This window comes from Hermetia illucens, chromosome 4 (assembly GCF_905115235.1).
Source record: "Hermetia illucens chromosome 4, iHerIll2.2.curated.20191125, whole genome shotgun sequence".
Lineage (NCBI taxonomy): Eukaryota > Metazoa > Arthropoda > Insecta > Diptera > Stratiomyidae > Hermetia > Hermetia illucens.
This window is the reverse complement of record NC_051852.1, coordinates 64107357-64130573: the sequence shown is the minus strand read 5'-3', so window position 1 is coordinate 64130573 and position 23217 is coordinate 64107357. Positions and strand designations below refer to the sequence as shown.

General features: G+C 42.4%; 1 protein-coding gene across 4 annotated transcripts in view; it reads right to left on the bottom strand.

Moving 5' to 3' along the window:
- The window catches only part of LOC119655302 (oxysterol-binding protein 1-like), a 358882-nt gene that overhangs the window by 298639 nt on the left and 37026 nt on the right, over positions 1-23217 (bottom strand). For 3 of the 4 annotated variants that reach the window (XM_038061129.1, XM_038061130.1, XM_038061131.1), the window contains exons 2-3: positions 11004-11317; positions 10812-10949 (exon numbers count right to left, since the gene is read on the bottom strand). In XM_038061129.1, coding sequence (XP_037917057.1) covers positions 10812-10949; positions 11004-11317 — 452 coding nt within the window. Of the gene's footprint in view, positions 1-6522; positions 6630-10811; positions 10950-11003; positions 11318-23217 lie in introns of those variants that run through there. The other variant, XM_038061132.1, reaches the window with a different exon arrangement.

Genomic DNA, 23217 nt, shown 5'->3' with positions numbered 1-23217 from the left:
AAAGAAGAAAGATCGAGCACTCATTAAACAAAAATTACAAGAAAATTTAGGAAACTTACTTATCAACACTAACAAATATACCAATACTGCAAAATGAAATAGAAATACTGCAGGATAATTTTGTGTCAGCTAGAATAGGATTAATGAGCAGAAACATGTTAACGAAACAAGAAATCCTTGATTTTAGTATTGATATAAACAAACTTAAATATGTAAAATTAGCACTAGCTTCAAATAAAATCAAGCCAACAGAATTACTATTTATAATTAAAATTCCCAATAATATTGTAACTCTTTATAAATACATTGAAATACCGATACCTGATAATACAAGATATGAAATAAAATTTGAACCCAGTAATATTGTAAAATATAAAAACAAATCCTACCATTACAAAAACGAAGATTATATAAAGGATTTAAAACAAAGCAGATTATGCTTCCATTTAAGTAAAACATATTCCAAAATTGGAAGAACAGAAGGATATATTACAGAAATAGAGGACTTATAATCACAGTACAAGAAGAAATTGGTTGGGATAGTAATTGCCACGAGAGAAAACAAAAAAATTCGGGTAATTTCCTAATTAATTTTGATAATTGTTCAATAAATATAAATAAAATAACTTTTTATAACCATATACCTGAATACAAATCTAGAATCATCATACCAACAATTATTGAACATATGATAAAACATAACACAACAGAAATCCAATATACAGGAAAGAAACATAATACCTAAAAGTAAAAATCAGCCAATAAAATCCAATAAAGATGTAGAATCTGCATCCTTCGAGGACGAAGTCCAATCAAAGGAGGGAGGGGTTACATGTAAGGCTTACCCTAAACAATAAATATCAATGACTCATAATAAGATAAGACTGAATATCCAATACTTGTAGCATAAACAAGAAATCTTTGGCAATATCCAATAACATAAACACCTTCAGGAATATAAAATGCATATTCAGCAATTAGTCATTAAAAGAATGAGTTACTGGAAAAAATTAGATAAGGCAAGATCGCAAGATCAGCAGTTTGTGCCCTTTGTTAGAAATATAATAGTATTTAAGTAACAATTGTTCTAGAGATAAGTTATTCTTGAGAGTTCAGCCGAACGCAGCAGACGTCCTTGGACAGCAGCAGAGTGGTAAAAGTTTTTGAGAATTTCTAAATTACAAGGTTATTTTCTTTTTTCAGGAGTGGTTATCTTTTAGGTACCCTTTAGTGATAAGCGTGGATAGTGTTAAGTTTTTGTGGGTAGAAAATAGTTTTTGTTTTTTGAAGAATTTTCAGAAGAAATCGTTATGGAAACGAGGGCCCAGAAAGCCCCAGAGGTCCGATTACTATCGGACCAATCCCAAGAAAAACTAATCGCCAGTCTGCAACGCAGTCTGGATGAAATTAATAAACAGCTAGCCGCTGCGAAAATTGAGATAGAAGAGCAGCGGAAGCAGAACGAGGGTCTGACAGCTCTCATTAAAAGCTTGGAGGAGTCAATAGACCTGCAAAACAGGGAGAAAAAAGAAAACGGCAAGCGTTTGCGTATCGAGAGTCCACAAGTGTCGGACTCGGAAAGTAACTCGTCATCGGAAGAGGAGATGTCCACCGACAACACGGACAACACCGCCACCGAGGAGGAGGAAGAAGTAGACTTTCCACCTCTGCCGCCACCGAAACTAGTGCCAACTCTTCCGCCGACTTTTTTTAAAAAAACCGTAGTGAAGTCACCGGAAAAGCCAAAGCCTTCAGGACAAGAAAGTCCTAAGGGTAAAGAAGCCGAAAAGGGCACGGTACCCGTGATTTTAAGGCAGCCATCAAAATGGCCAGCCATTGAGAAAGAGTTGCGAAAAAGGAAAATTAATATCCTTCACGCGAGGAGGATTCACCTGGGAGTGAGAATAACTCCAGAGCAGCCGAGCGACCACCGGAAGATCACTAAATTCTTTAGAGAAAGTGGAATTCAATTCCACACATATCTTCTCCCAGAAGAGAAGAACATAAACATTATAATCCGGGGGCTCGAGGGAATAGCGCCCGAAGATGTAAAGGAAGACCTTGAGGATCAGGGCTTCCATCCTATAGAGTGCTTCTTCATAAAAATGAAGAACGGGCCCTCCAGACTACTAAAGGTGTTAATGCCTAAAAACGAAACCGGCATATACAATGTCAAATCGATCTGCCACCTGATCGTGAAAATCTTGTCCCAAAAACCGAGGACTTCCCAATCGCAGTGCCATAACTGTCAGCAGTTTGGACACTCTGCGAACAACTGTTTCGCTGACGCACGTTGCGTTAAATGCGAGGGATCGCATCACTTTTCCAAATGCGAGAGGAAGCAGGAGCAGAAGGCAACCTGCACCAACTGCAAAGGGGATCATCCAGCCAGCTACGGTGGATGTCCAAAAAACCCTAAAAATATTAAAAAAACCTTCGCCCAGATGGCGAAATCTAATTCTTCTCCACAGGTACCACAGGTAACACAACCAATCAACAAACCGACAGGAAAAACTCCAACAGCACCGAAAACTCCCTCTTCCTCAGCGAACCCGAAGCCTGTGCAAATGGATCAAGTGCTGAGCAGCATGCAAGCACAGATACAAAACATGATGGAGTCAATGATGACTAAAATGATCATCGAGACTGGGGAGCAACCCGAAACACCAAAGCGGGGAGAGAACTGCTCGCTTTCCTAAACGGAAACGAAGCAACTATTCACGCACCAGAGGAACCAACACATTATGGACGCAGCACAACCGGCACCATAATCGATGTGGCTATTACAAAGAATTACAGCAACCACATCACAATCAACGTGTTGGACGACCTCTCGTCGGACCACAAACCGGTGTTATTTTCAATATACAACATATATATTGAAAATCCGCCGAAAATGATAAAAACCACCAACTGGGACACCTACCGCCATATTCTAAGACAATACACCACAACCTCAAAACTAGAAACTTCGGAGCAGGTAGAGATAGAGATTCAAAACCTAACCGCCCAACTAACTTCAGCCAAGCAGGAGAGCTCAACGGAGACAGAAGTAAACGACCAACAATACTTCCGGCTCCCAAGAAATATTAAAGAAAGAATAAGGGAGAGAAATCGCATCAGAAAAAGAAGAAGAATGACAGGAGATCCCAATCTGAAAAGAGAAGCGAATCGGCTCACTAACGTTATCAGAGATGACATTGACCGATTCAGAAACGAACAGTGGGAATACTTTCTCCAAAATTTAGAGCCGGGAAGCAACAACTTCTGGCGGCTCAGCAAATATTTTAAAAGTAGCTCGAGAAGGCAAATGCCTACAATTCATGGTCCCAATGGCCTTGAATTTTATAAAGAGGGAAAGGCCAAAGCGTTCGCGGACTCACTCGAACTCCAGTTCAGGGAGAACACCGCATCGGACGACGAATCTGAAGAAGAGTACGAGTCAGAAACAGAGACACAAGATGACTCAACACAAAGAGAAGACTGGGGACTGCAAACAGATCAGGTGGAAGTCCAAACCATCATCCATGGACTAAGCAGCAAAAAAGCCCCAGGATGGGATATGCTTACAAACGAATGCACCGAATAACATCGCCGAATCAATCACCGCAGTAATAAATGCAGTACTCCGTCTCAGAACATATCCAAAATAATAATAATAATCGTTGGCGCAACAATCCATATTGGATCAGGGCCTTGAAGTGTGTTAGAGCACTTCATTCAAGACCGTAACGGTACACCACAGTACACTGTGGGAGGCAATGTGGTCAGCATTGCGCTCGCCCGAGATTATTACCCTGATTTGACTCAGGTACTCATTCACAGCTGAGTCGACTGGTGTCCGACATCCAATCACGATAACAAATTCCTCTGCCCCCAGCGAGATTTGAACCGCGACCTTCCGCTACGACAGCCCAGCGCTCTAACCACTTGAGCCATCCGGACACAACATATCCAAAAGCATGGAAAAAATCCATCATCATCCTTCTGCCGAAGCCGGGAAAGAACCCAACCTTCCCACAGAACTGGAGACCCATCAGCCTACTTCCAACAATTGGAAAAATTGCTGAAAGGGTAATACGGAGCAAACAGCAGGATCAACTCAACGAGCTCAACATCATCCCAGAGGAACAATACGGATTCCAACGAGATCATTCATGCGAGCTTCAACTGGCCAGAGTAGTCCAGCACATTCGCAGTGGTTTGAACAAGCGGAAATCGACCGGACTAATAATGTTCGATATATCGAAAGCTTTCGATAAAGTCTGGCACGCAGGGCTCGTAGCCGAACTAAAGAAATTTAAAATATCTGACTCTATAATAAGACTGATCCAATCCTTTATTGCAGATCGAAGTTTTAGGGTGGCACTGGAGGGGCACCAATCAACGGAAAAAAGAATAGAGGCAGGAGTACCCCAAGGATCGCCGCTTTCCCCGCTGTTATACACAGTATTCACGGCGGACATTCCAAGTCAATTTAACCGCTTCACAGGGATCTCCTTATTCGCGGACGACACATGCCTCTTCCACACATCGAAACAGGCACGCCTCATCACAAGCAATCTTCAGAAGGCAACCAACACAATGTTGGAATACTTCAAAAAGTGGAAGATAAAAATAAACCCGGAGAAGACCCAGGCAGTCTTCATCACAAGAAAGAGAGAACAGAAACCGGGGAAAATCCAAATCGAAAATCAGCCCATCGATTGGAAACCAACAGCGAAATATTTAGGACTGACTTTCGACAGCAGACTAAATTGGAGAAAACACATAAAGTTGAAAAGAGATGGATGTACAGGTACGCTGAAATCCCTTTACCCCTTAATTAGATCTAAGAATCTAAACATTAAGAATAGACTTTTAATTTATAAACAATTAATTCGCCCATCTCTGCTATACGGGAACAGTATTTTTTACCAAACATGTAAGACATATAAAAAACAACTGCAAATATGTCAGAATATAGCTGTAAGAAAACTTTTCAATGTCCCGCATTATATAAGGAACCTAGACATACATAGCTATCTAAGATTAGAAACCATAGATAAGTATATTAAAGATAAAGCCCTGAAATTGTACCAAAAAATTGATTCCCACAAGAATAAAACTCTAAATATTTTAAAAACAGATAATCGGAAAAAAGAAACTTATCCTAGCTTAAGACCATTAGTATTGTAAGAATATATAGTATTTTAAGGTAATTAGTATTATAAAGTAATATTGTTAATATTGTTAGTTAAGATAAGATAAAATTATTATTATTATTAGTATTGTAAGTAATTTATAACTAGTATAAGATATAAGTTTTATAACGTTTTGGAAAAAAAAAAGAAAAAGAGGAACGATAACCAACCAGAGTAAAGATGGACAACAATGTCCACAGCGAAAAGAGGAGCAAAGGTGTCGAACACCAGCTCCAGATTCATCACAGTTCCAAGCAGAGATAAGTTAGTTCTAGAAAAACTTCCAGAGTATAAGGAGCGAAAGGAAAATTTGTAACCATTCTTCTTGTAATAAAAGTTGTTTCTCTAACTCTGTTGCTTTTTTTTCCTATTTGAGAAGACGGACAACATAAGCATATATAAAGCAATTTTCTGAATATATAGCTATCTGTGAAAAGGAAAACATGCGTAGAAAGTAGTTGAACACAAAATCTTTATACCTGACGCGCCCACAAACTTTTTTTCACTGAATATAGTCATGTTGGGTATCAAAAGAAAAGGTAATTAGTGCTTTTCAAAGCCGGTCTTAGTTTTGAGATTTGTTAGAAAGGCGGGGAGTGGGAGGGGTGGCAAGTGATGATTTCTTTAACGGACCTATTCTCAGAAACTATCCAACCGAAAAATCTGAAAAAAAATTATGAAGCTGCCTCTATATGGTGTCCAGGCCTCAAAATACTCTCCATATCGATATCTACTCAAATTAAGTCAATAATAGTATATTACCATATTTTTGTAGAAATTAAGTAAAAACCCCTTTTAAGTTTATTCCAGAGTTATAAAAGTTTTCGTTATCCCCAAGTTTGATGAAAATCATACCATTACTAACAAAGTTACAGCAGCTCAAAGTTGACTTTACCGTGTAAGTGCACTGCAACTAAATATCAATATTACCCTAAAAGAAGTAGTCTGACATGCTAAATGCATATACATAATGGACTACATACAAATGGAGTAGTTCTGCACTCAAATATACTCACAGAAGAAGCAAACAAAACCTTTCATATCTGAAGCGCCAAGCTTCCGGTTTTCAGACTTTTTCCAAATTGTGGTCGATTTGGACTCCTAATGCATCATTAAGAGTATCGATACCAATTAATGGCTAAGGATGGTGATATGAAGGCACCTTTTTTATATCAGCAATCTTTGTATGTGTATATGCATGCATATAGAGCCGCGGTTTTTAATTTAGATACCTATGTAGGTATATGGGCAATAAGGGCTATTGTGCAATATTGATTTGTTTTGAGTGGACATAATCAAGTATATTTACTCATGAATATTTTCAATTTTAAACTACATATGTACGTCATCACATAAGAAAAACAAAAACTCGTTACACACTCGAGGCGTCCAGCTTCCTGTTTCCCGGTTTGTTTGTAACTACGTTAATTGTAAATTGCAGCATATCTGTTAAATACACAAAAATTATATGAGCAGCTTATAGTTTCTCAACTTGTTTGAAATTAATTATTTCTTATAGAGAAGTTTGCAGAGCTAAATACTTTATCTTTTTATGATATTAAATTATATTTAGCACTTAATTATATACAACATGAAATTAAATTAGTATCAAAGCTCTTAAATTATTATACAACATGAAATTAAGTTAATATTAATTGCCGCAATAGCCAATCTCGAAGACAGAAGACTCTCTATACTTTTCTTTTACGTCGTGCCGTCAAGTCATGGCACTCTGCTCTCCACTCCTGTGGCGGGGTCTAAACTGAGTGGAGAGCGCCGGTAGCGTCATCTGCCCGCTCGAAGTCGCATCATTCGAAATAAATTTCGAATGCCGCGAATCCTGCCGCGTCACATCACTCCACCCCCAGATGAAACCGAGAGGTTTCAGCGACTGAATCCGGAATGTGTTCCCCATCAGTTCTTGAAGCGAACGCGCCGTTGTTTTGGGGTGCACACGGGCTGGAAGAAATGTTCTCCCCGCTCGGGAACGCGGTACGGGCCTTCATAAGGAGGCTGCAGCGGCTTCCGGACGGCATTCGTCCTGACCAGGACGTGCGTACACATGTCCAGCTCCTTGACCGCGCAGACAGGTGCGGACGAGTGTTGGATGGGAGGAGTGGCTTTGATGCGTCGGAGATTGTCTCTCAGCAGACGCGTCAACCCCGACTCGGTAAGACCCGATCTCTTGTCAAAGACCGGATCGCTTGAAAGCCTTGGGTTCTCCCTGTGTACCAGCTCCGCGGGGCTGGCAACAAATTCCTCTCGGCGGGTTGTACGTAGGTCGAGTAGAACGAGAGGCAAGACTTGAGTCTAGAACGGATCATCGCGTGCCATAATGATGCCGGTGTCAACGTTCTAGCATCCCATTGGATTGCGGGTGGTACGCAGTAGTCTGCTGACGTTTAAACCGCAGGAGTTTGCCTAACTCCGAGAAAGGGTGGACTCTATTTGCATTCCGTGGTCAGTGATGACCACTGCAGAGACGCCAAAGCGAGGTATCCACTCTCGACAGAGGGCTTCGGCACAAGATTGCGACATAATGTTTTTCAGAGGTATTGCCTCAGGTCACCGCGTAAACCTGTCGATGATTGTGAGGCAATACTAGTAACCGTGCGAGTCTCGTAAAGATCCTACCATGTCGAGGTGTATGGTGTGGAATCGCTTGGTAGTGCGGGGGAATGAGCCCACTTCTTTCCTTACACTTCTGGCATGCGATGCACTCTCCGGCCCAGGAATTGACATTCTTGTTCCTGGAGGGCCAGAAGTATTTCTCGGTGACTAGCCAATTTGTTGTCCTGATGTCTGGATGCGCTAAGTCGTGAACCGCGTGCAATACTTCCTTGCGAAAGGTGGCCGGAATACATGGCCGAGGTCCGTTTTCCGAGTCCTCGCAGCAGAGAGAGAGGTTTTAGCCGAAGATGGGCAACTCCCGAAATTTGTATTTGGGGTTGGATTTGGCTCTGAAGTACTCCGTCATCCTCCTGCGCCTTGGCAATAGCCGAGAAATCGAGTGAGGCGGGGATGTTAACCTCGGAAACACGACACAAAGCGTCAGCAACTATGTTGTCCTTGCCGGAGACGTGCTGGATGTCTGACGTAAACTGGCTTATAAAGCTTAGATTTCGAGGGGACGCTTTGTCGGGCTTTTGTTTCAAAGCATACGTGGGAGGCTTATGGTACGTGAACCCTGCGAAGGGCCTGCCTTTTAGGGAGAAACAGAAGTATTTGAAGCTCAAGTACGCGGCGAGCAGTTCACGATCGTAGGTACTGTAGTTCCGTTGAGCGGGGTTCAACTGCTTAGAGAAGAATCTCAACGGTTGCTAGACATGGTTCACATTTTCGTGAAGAGCAGTACCTATTGCGGTGTCAGAGGCTTCAACAAAAACTGCTAGAGGTGCATCTTGCAGAGGAAATGTCAAGAGTGTAGCTTCAGTCAGTTGCTGTAGGGATTTATTGAACGCGCGGACAGTCTCTTAGACCACACGATCTCTCGTGTGTCCTTAGTTTTGGGGTCAGACAAGCACGCGTTCAAAACGGACTGGTGCTGGGCGGCCTTGGGCAGGAAACGACAATAGATCTCCGCAAATCCTTTACAATTTTCGGACGCGGGAAGCTTGTTATCGCTTGCACCTTGTCTGAGCCGGGCTGTATTCTTTCAGGGGAAATGGAGTGGCCGAGGAATCTCACCTGTGTTTGAAGGAACTGCCATTTCTCAACGTTTAGCACTAAGCCAGTCTCAAGGAGATGCTGAAAAATGCACTCGAGATGGGTGAAGTGCTCAGACTCTGAGGAAGAAGCGACCAAAACATCATCCAAATATACGAAACAGAAGTCGAGGTTTCGCAGGACCGAGTGGATGAACCTTTGAAAGGTTTGCGCCGCATTGCACAATCCGAAAGTCATCCGAGTGAACTCCGAGTGAGTCCAAAGGGTGAGCATATTGTCGTCTTTGGAATGTCTTCTGGAGCTACAGGGATTTGATGATAAGCTCCGGTTACGTCCAAGGTCAAAAAGATGCGGCAATTCGCAAAGTGATGGGCAAAGTCGTGGATGAGTGGAATTGGATATCGGTCAGGAACAGTCTGTGCATTTAGCCTTCTGTAATCCCCACAGGGGCACCATTCGCCGATTGGCTTAGGGACCATATGCAGTGGGGAAGACCAACATCTGTTTGATGGCCTGCAGATACCCTGTTGAACGAGTTCTTCAAACTCTTTCCGCGCAATAGCCAGTTTCTGGGATGGTAGAGGACGCACCTTCGAGAAGATCGGGGAACCAGTAGTGTTAATGTGGTGCTGCACATTGTGCTTCCCTGGTTTTGAGAGACTACACTCGGTAGTAGTCTGGCTAAACTTTTGGAGAAGTGACCGAACACGAGAGTCGTTAATGTCTTCTATCATAAAAGAATGGAAAGATGATTGCGAGGATGAGATACCATTTGTCCCGACGAATTAAGGTTGGTCGTGGAATCTATAAGAGACTTGCATTGCAAGTCCACCAGCAATCCATAGTGACACAAGAAGTCTGCGCCTAGTATGGGGAAGCTGACATCCGCCAGGATGAAACGCCACGAAAATGTCCTACACAAGCCAAGACTCAGGTCCACTTGCCTATACCCGTAGGTGTTGATACTGGAGGAATTTGCCGCTGCTAGTTTCAGGGATTGTGGAAATAGTTAATGGTGTTGGGGTACGGGAAGAACCGAAACTTCCGCACCAGTATCCACGAGGTAGCTGCGCCTGCTGAGAGGGTCGTAAATTGGCGGGCGACGTTGGACGCTCACCGTTCGGGCGCCAGATCACGAGCTCACTCGCGGTCTGCCACTCGAAAAGGGTGTTCAGGTAGTAGGGCGTCAGGACAGTCCACGGACCGAGGGATTTGCTGGTACCACCGCAGATTCGGCAATAAAGCCACTAAATGTACAATCCCTTGTAAATTCACGCCTGCCGCAAAAAACTAGGCTCGCGGGGGGTCCTGGCGACGGCCACTCAGAACACAGCACCACGTCGCCTATGTTTAGCACTTAATTATATACAACATCCAATTCAATTAATATTAATTGCCGCAATAGCCAATCTCGAAGACAGAAGACTCTCTACACTTTTTTTTACGTCCTGCCGTCAAGTGATGGCACTCTGCTCTCCACTCCTGTGGCGAGGTCTAAACTGAGTGGAGAGCACCGGTGGCGTCATCTATCCGCTCGCATTCGCAACATTCGAAATAAATTTCGAATGCCGCAAATGCCGCCGCGCCACAAAGTTGTGAAGATATGTCATCCAGTTGAAGGGAAAGAATCGAATGTAAATTTTCTATATATTGGCTAGTTTCCTTCTAGAAGATTCGCTAATTTCCATTAAAAATCAGGCAAAATGTAAACTTATGAATATGAGTGTTGGTTAATTTAACGTAAATTTGTCCAATAGTGGGGCAAATTTACAAAAATAAATTAGCTAATTCAAGTCAGTCCGCTTACGGCAGAGTTACGAAACCTCGAGAACAGACGTCTTCGGAAGAGGAATGGTAAACTTATTAAAATTTTGCGTCTGTGGTTAGAAATCTTATAACATTTGTTGGAAAATAGCTTTGACTGCGAGTTGACATTGAAAAATAGTTATATTCTGTACCTACCTTCTTTTATGTGCGTTACCAATTTTTATTTTGCCATTCTCCAAATTACGAATATCTGGTCTCAACCTAGAGTCCGTAGGAGCAATGCATGACTCCAACTCATTCAATTGAGCAACATATTCAGTAAAGTAATAATAACTGGAATACGAGAATTTTTGAGCATAAAAAATAATGATTAAATGCGAAACGTACTCTTCTCTATCTTTAGACATAGGTCGATACTCCCAAAGAATCGTCCACTCTGCCTTAAGGTTTGGTGCTATATACTGTTGAAAACTTTCAAGACCCTTTTCCCAAAAACCACGGAGATTTATGACTGGCTTCTTATTCCTCGTTATAGACCCGACTACGTCAGGTGAATTATCATGTTTCTTGGAAAATTTTGAAAAATATTCCATCCGGCAAGAATATCTACCACTATGTTTTTTCTCTGTTATTTCTACTGCACCAAAAACATCAAAGAACACTTCTCCAAATAAAATGTTGTGAAGTCTGTAAGTAAGTGCCTGCAAGTGGTAATGAGAAAATTTTGAGTTTACAAACAAGAAATTCCTAGCAATTAAAAAAACATTAACAAATAAAATTAAATATATTAATTAATTTCACATTTGACATCAAAAGGCGCCTTCAACAGCTACCTAAAATAAATATATTTGAATAATTTTCATTTTCTTTAATAAGCGATCTTGTTATACATATATATGAAAAACAACACATAAATGATGATACTTAACAACGTAAATTGAATTATCCTCGAAAAAGATAATAGATAGGCTTCTCCCAGTTTACTTCTTCCTACCTAAGCTGCCTATGAACAGCTACCATCATCTTTTCGACTGCAGTCCATATCCCCTTCGATTTCAGTATATGTTCGGTATTACGTTCTAATACAGTCCTTTGAATCGCGAACCTCGGGTATTGAAGTAAAGCGTGTTCCGCGTCCTTTGCAATGTCCGGGCACTTTGGGCCGTACGACAAATTGTCATACTCAAATCGACAGACCTATGTTCAATAATGTAGCATCCGCTTAAAACTCGTATGTTAGGTCGAAACTTATTTCGCAATGAGGTCGCCCGATCCATCTGTAAATATCGCATTTATTTTGTGGTTCCATCCGCCTTTTCCTGCATCCAAAGGTTTTTCTGGCTAGGGAATGAAAATTAGCCACTGACAGGAGCCTTATCAGCGCTATTTTCTTTGCAGTTTCCATAATCTCTTCCTCACTTGCCTCTGGAATTTCAATGGGATCCACTTGGACAATGGGAAGAGGTTTTTTGGTCCTGGCGTCGGATGCTGTCTTCAGGCGCGATGGTGTGCTCTGTGCGGTGGTTGGTCCGGACGGGAGCCAGAGCCCATACTTTTCCTGGAAGTTCGGTTTTGGCAGCTGAACTTTTTGCTGCCCTTCAGACTATCAACGTGACTTTCCGGATGGGAAAGGAGGAAGTTGCTATCATTACAGACCCTCTCCAATCTTGTAAATTCTCCAATCAAACTTTGCGATTGCACTACCTAGTGGGCCAAGTACATGCGCTGGCTTTTGACCCCTGTTTCAAGTCAATGAAAATTCTCTGGTTACCGGCTCATGCGGGGGCCCCATTAAATAACCTTGTCCATGTAGAGGCCTGTGAGTCTCTGGCCTGCATCCCATGAGATTCGTCGAGCCCTCCCCTGCTGATTTCCCGAAAGCCTTTCAGGAACACTCTTACAAGGAGTGGGAGAAGCACTTTTTGGCAACGTCACGGGTGAAAGGAGTTTTTTTCGCCAACATTCATCCGGCTTTACCTATAATTAAATCGGAGCCTACGCGTATACTTACAACTCCAGAGGAAAGATTACTGAATCGTCTTCCAACCGATCACATATATAATAAAGCCTTTCTCAAGAGGTTTAGAAAGTAGTTAAGGAAACTAACGAATGCATAATCTTCTGGTATAAGGAGTATACCAGGATTCGGGTAATGTGTAGATGGTACAACATATTTTTTAACCTTCAACAAATCGTGTCGGGTAGGGATCCTTGCATAATTTATAACCTTTTATATTTTTTTAAGGAGGCTAAAGTCAGGTTATGATATTTTTTCTTTTGTGTCGCGGCGCGGCATTTCCTACTACCACCGTCATTGATCCTTGAAAGGACTGAAGGGATTGAAAGGATTTGTTAGTTCAGGGAGCCCCTTACAGTCCAACCACTCCGCAGGTCGAGTTCAATCTTCTTCGCAATAAGAAGAGCCCGAACATAATGCGCAATACGATTCCAGCTCCCAGCGCTCTTCAGCATCTTTCTGACAATGTTGTCTGGAGAGAGCTCCTCTGTGTCTGCAAGAAGCTGCTGGCAAAAGCCGTCCTACCTCTCGCAAGAGAAAAAGTGTGTTCAGCGTCGTCCACCACTCCATTGCAGAACACACAATAAGGAGATCCCGCCTTCCCAATCCTGTGCAGATAAAACTGAAAACCTCCATGCTCACTTAGAAGTTGGGTAAGAAAGTAATCAATCTCACGGTGCAGGTCCAGGTGCAGCTCTGTCCGCTACTGCTTTGATTTGGCCGAAGAAGCTCAGCTTCGAGTCGAGCATTAAACCATGGCTGGTTTTGACTCTATAGTCAACTCGCCGATCGATATGGAACGCAGGGTTAGGATTCTCCTTCTAGCCAAGATGACCACTTTTTTCAACGCAAGGCTGAAACCGTGAGCAGTGGTCCATCCGCTTACCCGTCGCATTAATATGCCAAGTCTGCTTTGCGTCTGTTCAACAGTGCGTTCGGCAACAAGTGCCACAACGTCGTCTGCATAACTGACCAGGCGTGACTCTTCGGGCATATCGAGTCTCAGCAGACTATCGTAGGAAGCGTTCCAGAGGTCCGGCCCTAGGATGGATTCCTGTGCTACTCCCGACTCGATTTCCATCCTCCCTTGGCCCTGTAGCATTTCATAGAACAGGGAGCGGTCTTTCAGATAATCCCTCAATAACCGCAAGAGATAGCTCGGCACGTAAAAGGCGTCATTGATCCTTGGCATTGATATATTCGTGCCCACTAGTTCGCTATGGCGAGCAGAGTTGAAGTTAACTTCCTGTTGCACACTTTGTTGGATACAGTTACATTATAAAGCAGCCTCCTTGCGTTCGTGCGTCAAGTTTTACTAACCATCCGATCTGGTCTGGGCTTTTTCGGATGGAGATTTAATATCATCATTTTAATCTCATCAGCGCAATAACGAATAAAATCGCTCATAATCTTAAAGCATTATTGACTAAAATTGAAATATACCCTGTGTTGCTGATCTCACCGACTATACACTAAAACCTAAAATTAATCTTGGTCATTTATTCAACTGGATAACAACGAGTTAGTAGTTTTAACTCGCACCATCGCTTGAATTATTTTATCAACTTAATAAATGCAACTCATTAACGACTAAACGCTCATAATCCCAAAACATTAACGACTAATGTTGAGAAGCTTGCAACACGAGTCCAGCTAATTAAAAAGAATCTAACTTAATAAATTTGAGTTTGATTTTTCTAGCCATAAACGATAGTGTGTTTCAGGAAACATATGCTAAGTTCCTACCATCAGTCCTGTTAGTCTACTTCGTGGGTAGTCTCACGTCCTTTTTTGGACTGTTAGCCTACCGGGTCCCAGGGGACAAAAAACCAAACAACAACATATTTTTGCAGATAATTCTATATCAATTAATAATATCGTGTTACCAATAAGTGTCCAACAAGAGGTGGAATATATGGTCCAAGCTAAAAACTTTAAGCCAGAAAGCAAAATCATATTAAAGCAAGAAAGCCATCTAATAAAATAAGAAGTAAAAGTCATTGACAGAATTAAACAAGTCGGGAAAGTTTAACGCTTCAAAATGTTTGGGTGAATTTTTGTTCCCTTTATACCTTGCATGTAATGTACATATATGGAAATTATTGTGTCAGAATATTGACTTCAGCGTAATACTGACATTCAAGGTATTAGAATTTGCACAGAAGCGACAATTTTGACCCACTATACTTTGTTAGTAACATTGCTACTATGTTACAACAAAATTCCATGATTCTTGGATGCACTTATGGGGGATTTTATCGTCAATTACTAAAAATTCTATTAACATATTAATATTAACTTTATTTGAACAGATGGAGATGGAGAGCATTTCGGAACCTGCACACCTACATCTACGCAATGTAAGCTTCGTAACTTTGAGATTCTTCGATTGGGTAGGTCTGAGAGTGGGTCCTTGGAAAAAACGATCACTTTCCAGTCCCCGCTCTTCTCTCTTCTGCATTAAATGTCAGACCGAACTATAACACTGAAATGTACAAATCGGGACCTTCCATTTGATATCCCCACAACTTTATTTAGTGAAAAAGAATGAACACCTTTTGCATATATGATGACCCGTTTAAGTTCCTCGTAGAACGATGTAACTCACTCCATGCATCGGCGTTCACAATTCTCACCTTCCCACCACGGTTGTCACGAAATTTGGTGAGAGCATATGGTCGGTATGACCCTTTACGAATGAGGACTTAGAATATAAGCCTCAAACAATGAAACAGACTGTGTTCCCTAAAATCTGAAAAAAATCGCAATCGTGCATAAGAAATATAGGCCCCAACACACATTCCGTTCCGATATGTGCATACATAAAGTCAATAATATTATAATACCATATTTTAGAAATTTACCTGCAAAACCCCCCTTAAATTCATCCCAGAACTACACAATGGCAATGGTCATAATATAGAACATAATACTGGCAAGTTTGGATGCAATCTAGCTGTTATTACCAAAGTTATAGAAGGGGAAAATTTTACATTTCACGCAAATTTATGGCTCTGTGAGACATGTATGACGTCATCATCATATGAGGTGAACTCATATGAAGGGTGAGTTCAATGGGTTTTGGTGGTGGTGGTTTGGTTTTTCTGGCTTAGTTTTTTCCACTTATTTGTATGTTATATTACATATTTTATCAATTACAGGAGACAGACATATGTATGCAAAAGAAGATGGACATGTGTGTACGTTACCAACGGAATTTAATTTGCGTAGGTGTGCCTTTTATTTTGTGAGATATTTACAAAATACATTTTTTTTTTTAAATTAAAGACAAGTCGCATAAAGGTTTTGTGTTCATCTTATTTAAGAAACTTCAAGGCACATTTTTCCATCGGTATATAGCTTCAAATCCCACATATTCCTTCATATTTTTCCAAACTGAAAGACGTATGTACATATTACAGCGATAGATATTATACTCACCCTAAACAAACAAACTGCCTATTTCCGAATACTGTACGTACACATGCACCTATATAAATTGATCGTACCTATATTTTCGATTTACTTCGTGCACAAAAACATACATATATGTACATATATAGTTCGTATATTATGCGGCTGGTTTCATGTACAAATATATCTATCTTAATTAGGCATTACCCGCAAATTTCATTAGCACGCATATATTATATACCTACATACACACATGTCTGTTTGGAGTAATTGACATTTATATACAAATGTCTAAAAACCTAAAACAAAATAATTCTTGGCGACCCCATTCATAAGAACTTACTGCGTTGCGGTATTGACGAATAGATATTTGAGGATGACGTCATACAGGTTGAAGAATGATAATCGGATTTTCTTCACACTTAACCAAATTATGCATTATGTTAAATATTACACCCCCGTCAAATTTTATACTTCTGGGGTGGACATAAGGGAGGTTGCCGGATGAATTTCTTAAATGTGGAAATATACTATTATTAACTTTATTTGTACAGATATCGTAACCGGATGTATTTTGAGGCCTAGATTTAGTGGAAATGCACTACTGTGATTTTTTTCTGATTTTTGGGTTGGATAGATTCTGAGAACCAGACTCGTTACATTTTTTGGGGGTCATATTTTGCGCCCTCACTCCCTTATGTAGTGTACTGTACTACAACCTATCACAATAATATTCCCTTGCACTGTTAGCTATCATAAATCAAAACATTCATTCCAACCCGCGTCATCATTAAAACAATAAATTATATAATCGAGTAAACAAAACTATATAAGATACCATTCCAAGGTACTTGGACTCGATATAGAATAAATTCACACGACCTCGAAATATATTCAAACAAGTCGGAATACCGGAAGCTCTCGCTTCGGATATAAAGGTTTTGTGTTCATCTTATGTAAGAAATTTCAAAGCACATTTTTCTATCCGTATATAGCTACAAATCCAACATATTCCTTCATATTTTTCCAAATTACGAGACATACCTACATATTGCAGCAATACATATTACGCTCACCCTAAACAAACAAACTGCCTATTTCCGAATACTGTACACATATATGCACGTATCTAAATTGATCGTACCCATATTTCTGATTTACTTCTCATATCTATCTAAATTAGGCACAACCCGCAAACTTCATTAGCAGGCATATACTATATACCTACATACACACATGTCTGTTTGGAGTAATTGATATTCATATGCAAATGACTAAAAAACTAAAACAAAATAATTCATTCATAACAAATCATTTCGTTGTGGTATTGACGAATTGATATGTGATGATGACGTCATGCAGATTGTAGAGTGCACGAAATTCACATACCCCCCATAACTTTGTTAATAACAGTTGGATTGTCTTCAAACCAAATTGTGCATTATGTTCTTCATTACACCCACGCCAAATTTTGTACTTCTAAGTTGAACATGAGCGGGGTGCCAGGTAAATTTCTAAAATGTGGAAATATACTGTTATTAACTTTATTTGTGCAGATATCGAAACCGGATATATTTTGAGGACTAGATTTCGTAGAGATGCAACACTGTGATTTTTTTCAGATTTGTCGGTTGGATAGGTTCTGAGAACGAGACCTGTTACACTTTTTGGGGTCATATTTTTAGCCCTCACTCCTCTATGTTTCGCCCAATATCAAATATTGAACCAGTTTCGAAAAGTACTAATTGAAAGCTTTTATTTGATATCCCACATGGCTAGATTTTGTGACAAAAAAATTTGCACCCTCCATTCACATGTATGGGGAGCCCCCCTTAAACTTAACACAAAATGGCACCACCTACTGCATGTAAAGGGAACACCAGATTACATACTCTCACCAATTTTCATGACAATCGGTCTAGCCGTTTCCGAATAAATCGGGTGTGACAGACAGACAGACAGACGGACAGACAGGAGTTGCCCCTGTGAGGAGTTGCCAGATCTCCCATCAGGCGCGACCCCAGCTGCCGCATAGGGGCATACCTATTGATGTGTAAATACGTGTTCATGCAATTTTCTTTTCTGACTGTGCATGGGCTAGTGCTTGCTCATCTCTGGTGCGTGGACCAAAATGGCTATGGGAAGGATACCCAGAACATAAAACCGCCATGGAAGACGAAAGAAGGAGTGAACTTACGGTGCGGGGGTTCGCAACCCCAGTACCGGCGGCTCTTGGGAGTGAGCAAGCGGGCTCCGGCCGTCGATATCCCTCGACCGCAGTGCCTCGGTGGTGGATTGCTTGGCCACCGTTGCATCTAATACTGCAAATGTTTTAGATTTGGACAAGGAGGTGTTGGAACGAAGCAAAACTCTGCCAAGGACACCAATTGCAAAGGTAAAGAATGATGGGGTAAAAGGAGATAGCTGGTCAAAAAAGGAGGTTCCGACACCCATCGGATTTGATCAAGAGCAGCAGATCCAGCAGCAAATAGATCCATTCAGGAGAAGCTCACCAATTTTACGATCGCCTCCAATACTAAAGCCGGCAAAAGAGAGTCCCTGGGAACTCATTAATTGAAAAAGGCGAAGGAGTCAGTAAAAGGAGTAATCTTGCCAAGACTCACCGAGAAAAGAGCCCTAACCCAGAAGAACTACCTGTTATGCAGTTTGGGACTAAAATAGTTGAGCTGTCTGAATTCATCAAGGACAAGCACAACGTGCACCAAGCCATTGAGAACATGGTGAGAGCCATCAGGGTGCTTTACAGTAGGTCTTAGGAAGAGGTAAGATAGCCTAAGGAAAAGCCGGACATTCCAGCCCCAACAGTGTCGCATGCGATCCAAGTGACACCAAAGCAGAAGGTCACCGATCTTCGATCAAGTAAGCGTGCGCGAGACAAACAGGTGGAGCTTTGGTGAATCAACAGGCACCAAAAAGGAAGAAAGGAGTCTCGGCCAGTCCAACAAACGGAACTAATAGTTCAGAAGGGCCCAAAGTGCCCAAAGCAGGAACGTCGGCTAGCGAAGCGAAACCGAGAGAAAATAAGAGCGGTGGTTGGACTGAGGTCGTGAAAAAGAAAACGGACAAGAAAACAAGGATGCGAATTCGCTCGGAGGCAATTGTAATGTCCAGCAAAGGTCATCTAACGTATCCGGAGATACTGAAAAAGGTGAAATCTGACCCCGACCTAAAAGACCTAGGCGGAAATGTCAGCAAAAGCTTATGGCGGTACTCAAACGGCCACAATGCGACTGCCAGTGAAGTCAGCGTAGAAGTTATTGGCCGTGGGGAAGGTTCGGATTGGATGGGTTATTTGCCGACTAAGGGAACAGATCTCTTTAAAAAGGTGCTTCAAATGCCTAATGTTTGGACACTTCGCGCAAGCATGCACTAGCGGCATCGATCGGTCCGATCGATATCGATTGTGTGGGGAAAAAGGACATATTGCCAAGGAGTGCAATAGAGACCCCTAATGCATTTTGTGCGAAGAAAAGGAGGGAAGGGATATCCGGCATATTTACGGAAGTGGTAAATGCCAGAATTTAGGAAGGCGTTAACTGCAGTGAAAAAATGAGATTAATGCAAATAAACCTTAATCATTGCAGGGTCGAACAAGATTTGCTTGCCCAGACCACTTACGAATCCGCGATGGAGATTGCTACCGTTAGTGAACCGTACAGAAATCTTGACGGTGGTGCATGGGTCACAGATTCGACTGGTGGAGCGGCGACATGGGCGTGCGGTCGTCAAGCCATACAATATAGTATGCGTCACGCGGCTAGTGGCTTTGTGTGGGCGAAAATAAGCGGTATATTCGTATACAGCTGCTACGCTCCACCGAGCCTCACACTTCCTGAGTTTGAAGAACTGTTAGATGATCCTGTTCACGACGCAAGGGGACGAGGTCCAAAGGTGATAGCTGGTGACTTTATTGCATGGGCTTATTAGAAGCATTTGCCCAGGTAGATGTAGTTCTGGCCAACGAAGGCGATGTAAACACTTATCGGAAAGGGGGAACTGGTTCAATTGCAGATCTGACTTTTGTCAGCCCTGCCCTGGCACGTGGCATGTCCTGACAAGTTAGCGAAGACTTCACGTATAGCGACCACCAGGCGATTACCTTTGAACTAAGGACGGAGCCACAAGGCAGGAGATGCGCAACCCGGAAGACGAAATCCAAAAGAACACCAGGATTGTCTGCAAAAGCGATGGATGAGCAAACATTCATGGAAGTGTGGCGAGACTTGCCTAGCAAAGCAGGCACCTCCACGGATAGAGCTCTCCATGTTACACAAAACATCTCCAAGGCATGTGACGCGTCGATGCCTAGGAGATGCTCATTCTCCACTAGAAGACCCAATTATTGGTGGAATAGTGAACTTGCTGTCTTCGATCGATATGCTACAGAGCCAGACGAACGGCTCAGAGGGCAATAGGTAGGATGGATCAAGGGCAAAGGGAGCATGCCTATAGAGAAGCCCGCGAGAACCTCAAGCTCGCCATCCAGCGGAGTAAGAGGGAATGTTTCAAGGAGCTCTGTTTAGAAGCGGACGTAAATCCGTTAGTAGCGCCTATAAAAGCGTGGCAGCGCGATTCAAAGGCCGATCGCCTACGCAGACCACGTGCCCTATGCTTTTGTTGAAAATAATCGAGGGGTTATTTCCCCAGCAAGAGCGGGGTACTAATACTTTCCGGCGTCCCTTGAATGTGACGCCGATTCCACCAGTCACCAGGGACGAGCTGCTGGAGATCTGCAGTTGAATAGGAACAAGCAAAGCCAAGGGTTCGGACAGCATAGCCAATAAGGCCCTCAATCTTGCCGTCAAATGTAGACCGGATATGTTCGCGGAGCTGTTCGAAACGTGCATGTCCGAGGGTATCTTTCCAGCGACGTGGAAGCGGCAGAAGCTGGTGCTGCTGCAAACCGCCAGGGGAACCGTCCTCCTATAGACCCATATGTCTTCTAGACACTATGGGGAAAATGTTGGAGCGGGTTATTTATAATAGACTACTCCCAGTTGTCGAGAGCCAAGGCGGCCTTTCAGATAGTTAGTATGGGTTCCGCAAAGTCAGATCAACCATAGATGCCATCAAAATGGTTACTGGCTTGGCCGAAAATCCAATTCACGGAAGGGGTTGTACCAGCAAATATTGTGTGGTGGTCACCATGGATGTGAGGAATGAATTCAACTCGGCCAACTGGAACCTTATTCGAAAGTCTCTGGTGACGATTGGTGTTCCCACCTACCTCGCCGCTATTATAGATAGCTATTTGCATGAGCGAATATTGTGGTACAATACCGATGATGGACCCAAGGAGTGCGTTGTCTCCGCGGGTGTCCCATAGGGCTCTGTACTGGGTCCACTACTGTGGAACATCATGTCCAATGATGTTCTTAACCTTCCGGGTCCGGAGGAGGCCACGTTGATTGGTTACGCCGATGACATAGCACTGGTTGTGGTCGCAAAGCATCTCGAACATGCTGAGTTGTACTCAAGCGAAGTAATCAGTGTTATTAAGGCTTGTCTAGAGAGCGCTGGACTGCCACTCGCTGAGGAAAAGACGGAAGCGCTCCTCATCACTAAGCGCCCCAAAAGAAATTAAGCCTGCATAAGAATCGGGAATCGTATCATCACTTCCAAGCCGGCCACCAAATACTTGGGGGTGATGATAGACGGAAAACTCAATTTTAAGCAGCATATAGAGCATACTTGTAAAAAAGCATCCACCACGAGTATGGCTCTGGCAAGGATGATGCCCAACGTAGGAGGACCGCGGCATACTTGCAGCCTGCTCATAGCCAGGGTGGTGAGTTCTATCATGCTGTATGCAGTCCCAGTTTGGGGAAACCCGCTGCAAGTTTTAGGCAATGCATATAAACTGAGTACGGTTTACAGAAGAACAGCCTTAAGAGTGTGTTCTGCCTTCAGGACCGTCTCAGACGGTGCTGCGTTCATCATCTCGGGAATGATGCCAATTGACATCCTGGCAACCGAAATGTTGAACATTTATAACACCAGGTCCAGCTTTCCCTTATCGCAGGTGAAAAAAGCCGAAAGAGAGAGATTCATGAGCAGATGCCAACGGAGATGGGACCAGTCAGAAAAGGGTCGTTGGACTTACAGATTGATCCCTTCCATCAGGGACTGGCTGGAGAGAAAGCATGGGAAGATCGATTATAATCTAACCCAGTTTCTCACCAGCCACGGAGGATACCGTCAATACCTGCACAGGTTTAAATTGGACACCTCGCCTAATTGTCCAAACTGCGACGGGGTCCCAGAGGACCCAGCGCAAGTATTCTTTCAATGTCCTAGGTTCGTGGAAGAAAGAAGGAACCTGGAGGAAACTCTAGGTGAAGTGCTATCACCCGAAAATTTTGTTCGGAGAATGGTAGCTTGCCAGGAAGACTGGGATGCGATCAATTCCATGATCGCAGTAATCCATGAGAAACTGCGAAAAACAGAAGAAGTGAGGAAGGCGCGATTACGAACCCCGCGGGTAGACGGAAGGAGACCTAGCTAAAGTAAGCTAACTCCGCCCTGTGATGTAATACCTAAAGGTGGTTCCACGGGGTAGGGGGGAGTCGGGGGTGGTTTTAGTGGGTGAAAATCCCACACTCTGGCGTGCCCAGGACAGAGCCTTTTGAAGATTTCCACCTCCTTAAAAAAAAAATAAATAAAAAAGAGGACAGACACCGTCTCGATTCTAATAAGGTTTTGTTTCACACAAAACCTTAAAAAACGCCAGTGTGAAGAAATCACATGCATTGCATTTCTTGCATGCATTTCTGGCTCGATCGAAATGTATGCATATGGATATGAATAATGCATATGCACACGAAATGAAATTTGATATTTGAGAGCACGCACCTCATGAGAATTGATAGTAAGTGCAGTATTCGAAGTAATTTGGTGTTGAATTACTTTCGAACCAATAATTAGGTCAAATATTGTTGTTGATAGATTTAGAGCAATTTTAGGTTTAAGAATTTTGTATGAAAAGAAAAGCAACGATGAAATAAATGTTCTTATTGATTCTAAATTACTGTAGTTTGTTTCTGCATGCCGTATTCTCACGCCAAGGCTTAATCATTAGATCCACTTAGCAACCACGGCAAGTGTTCTTTAATATGGACATATTGCCATCTTATCTGCAGTTCCACCGCT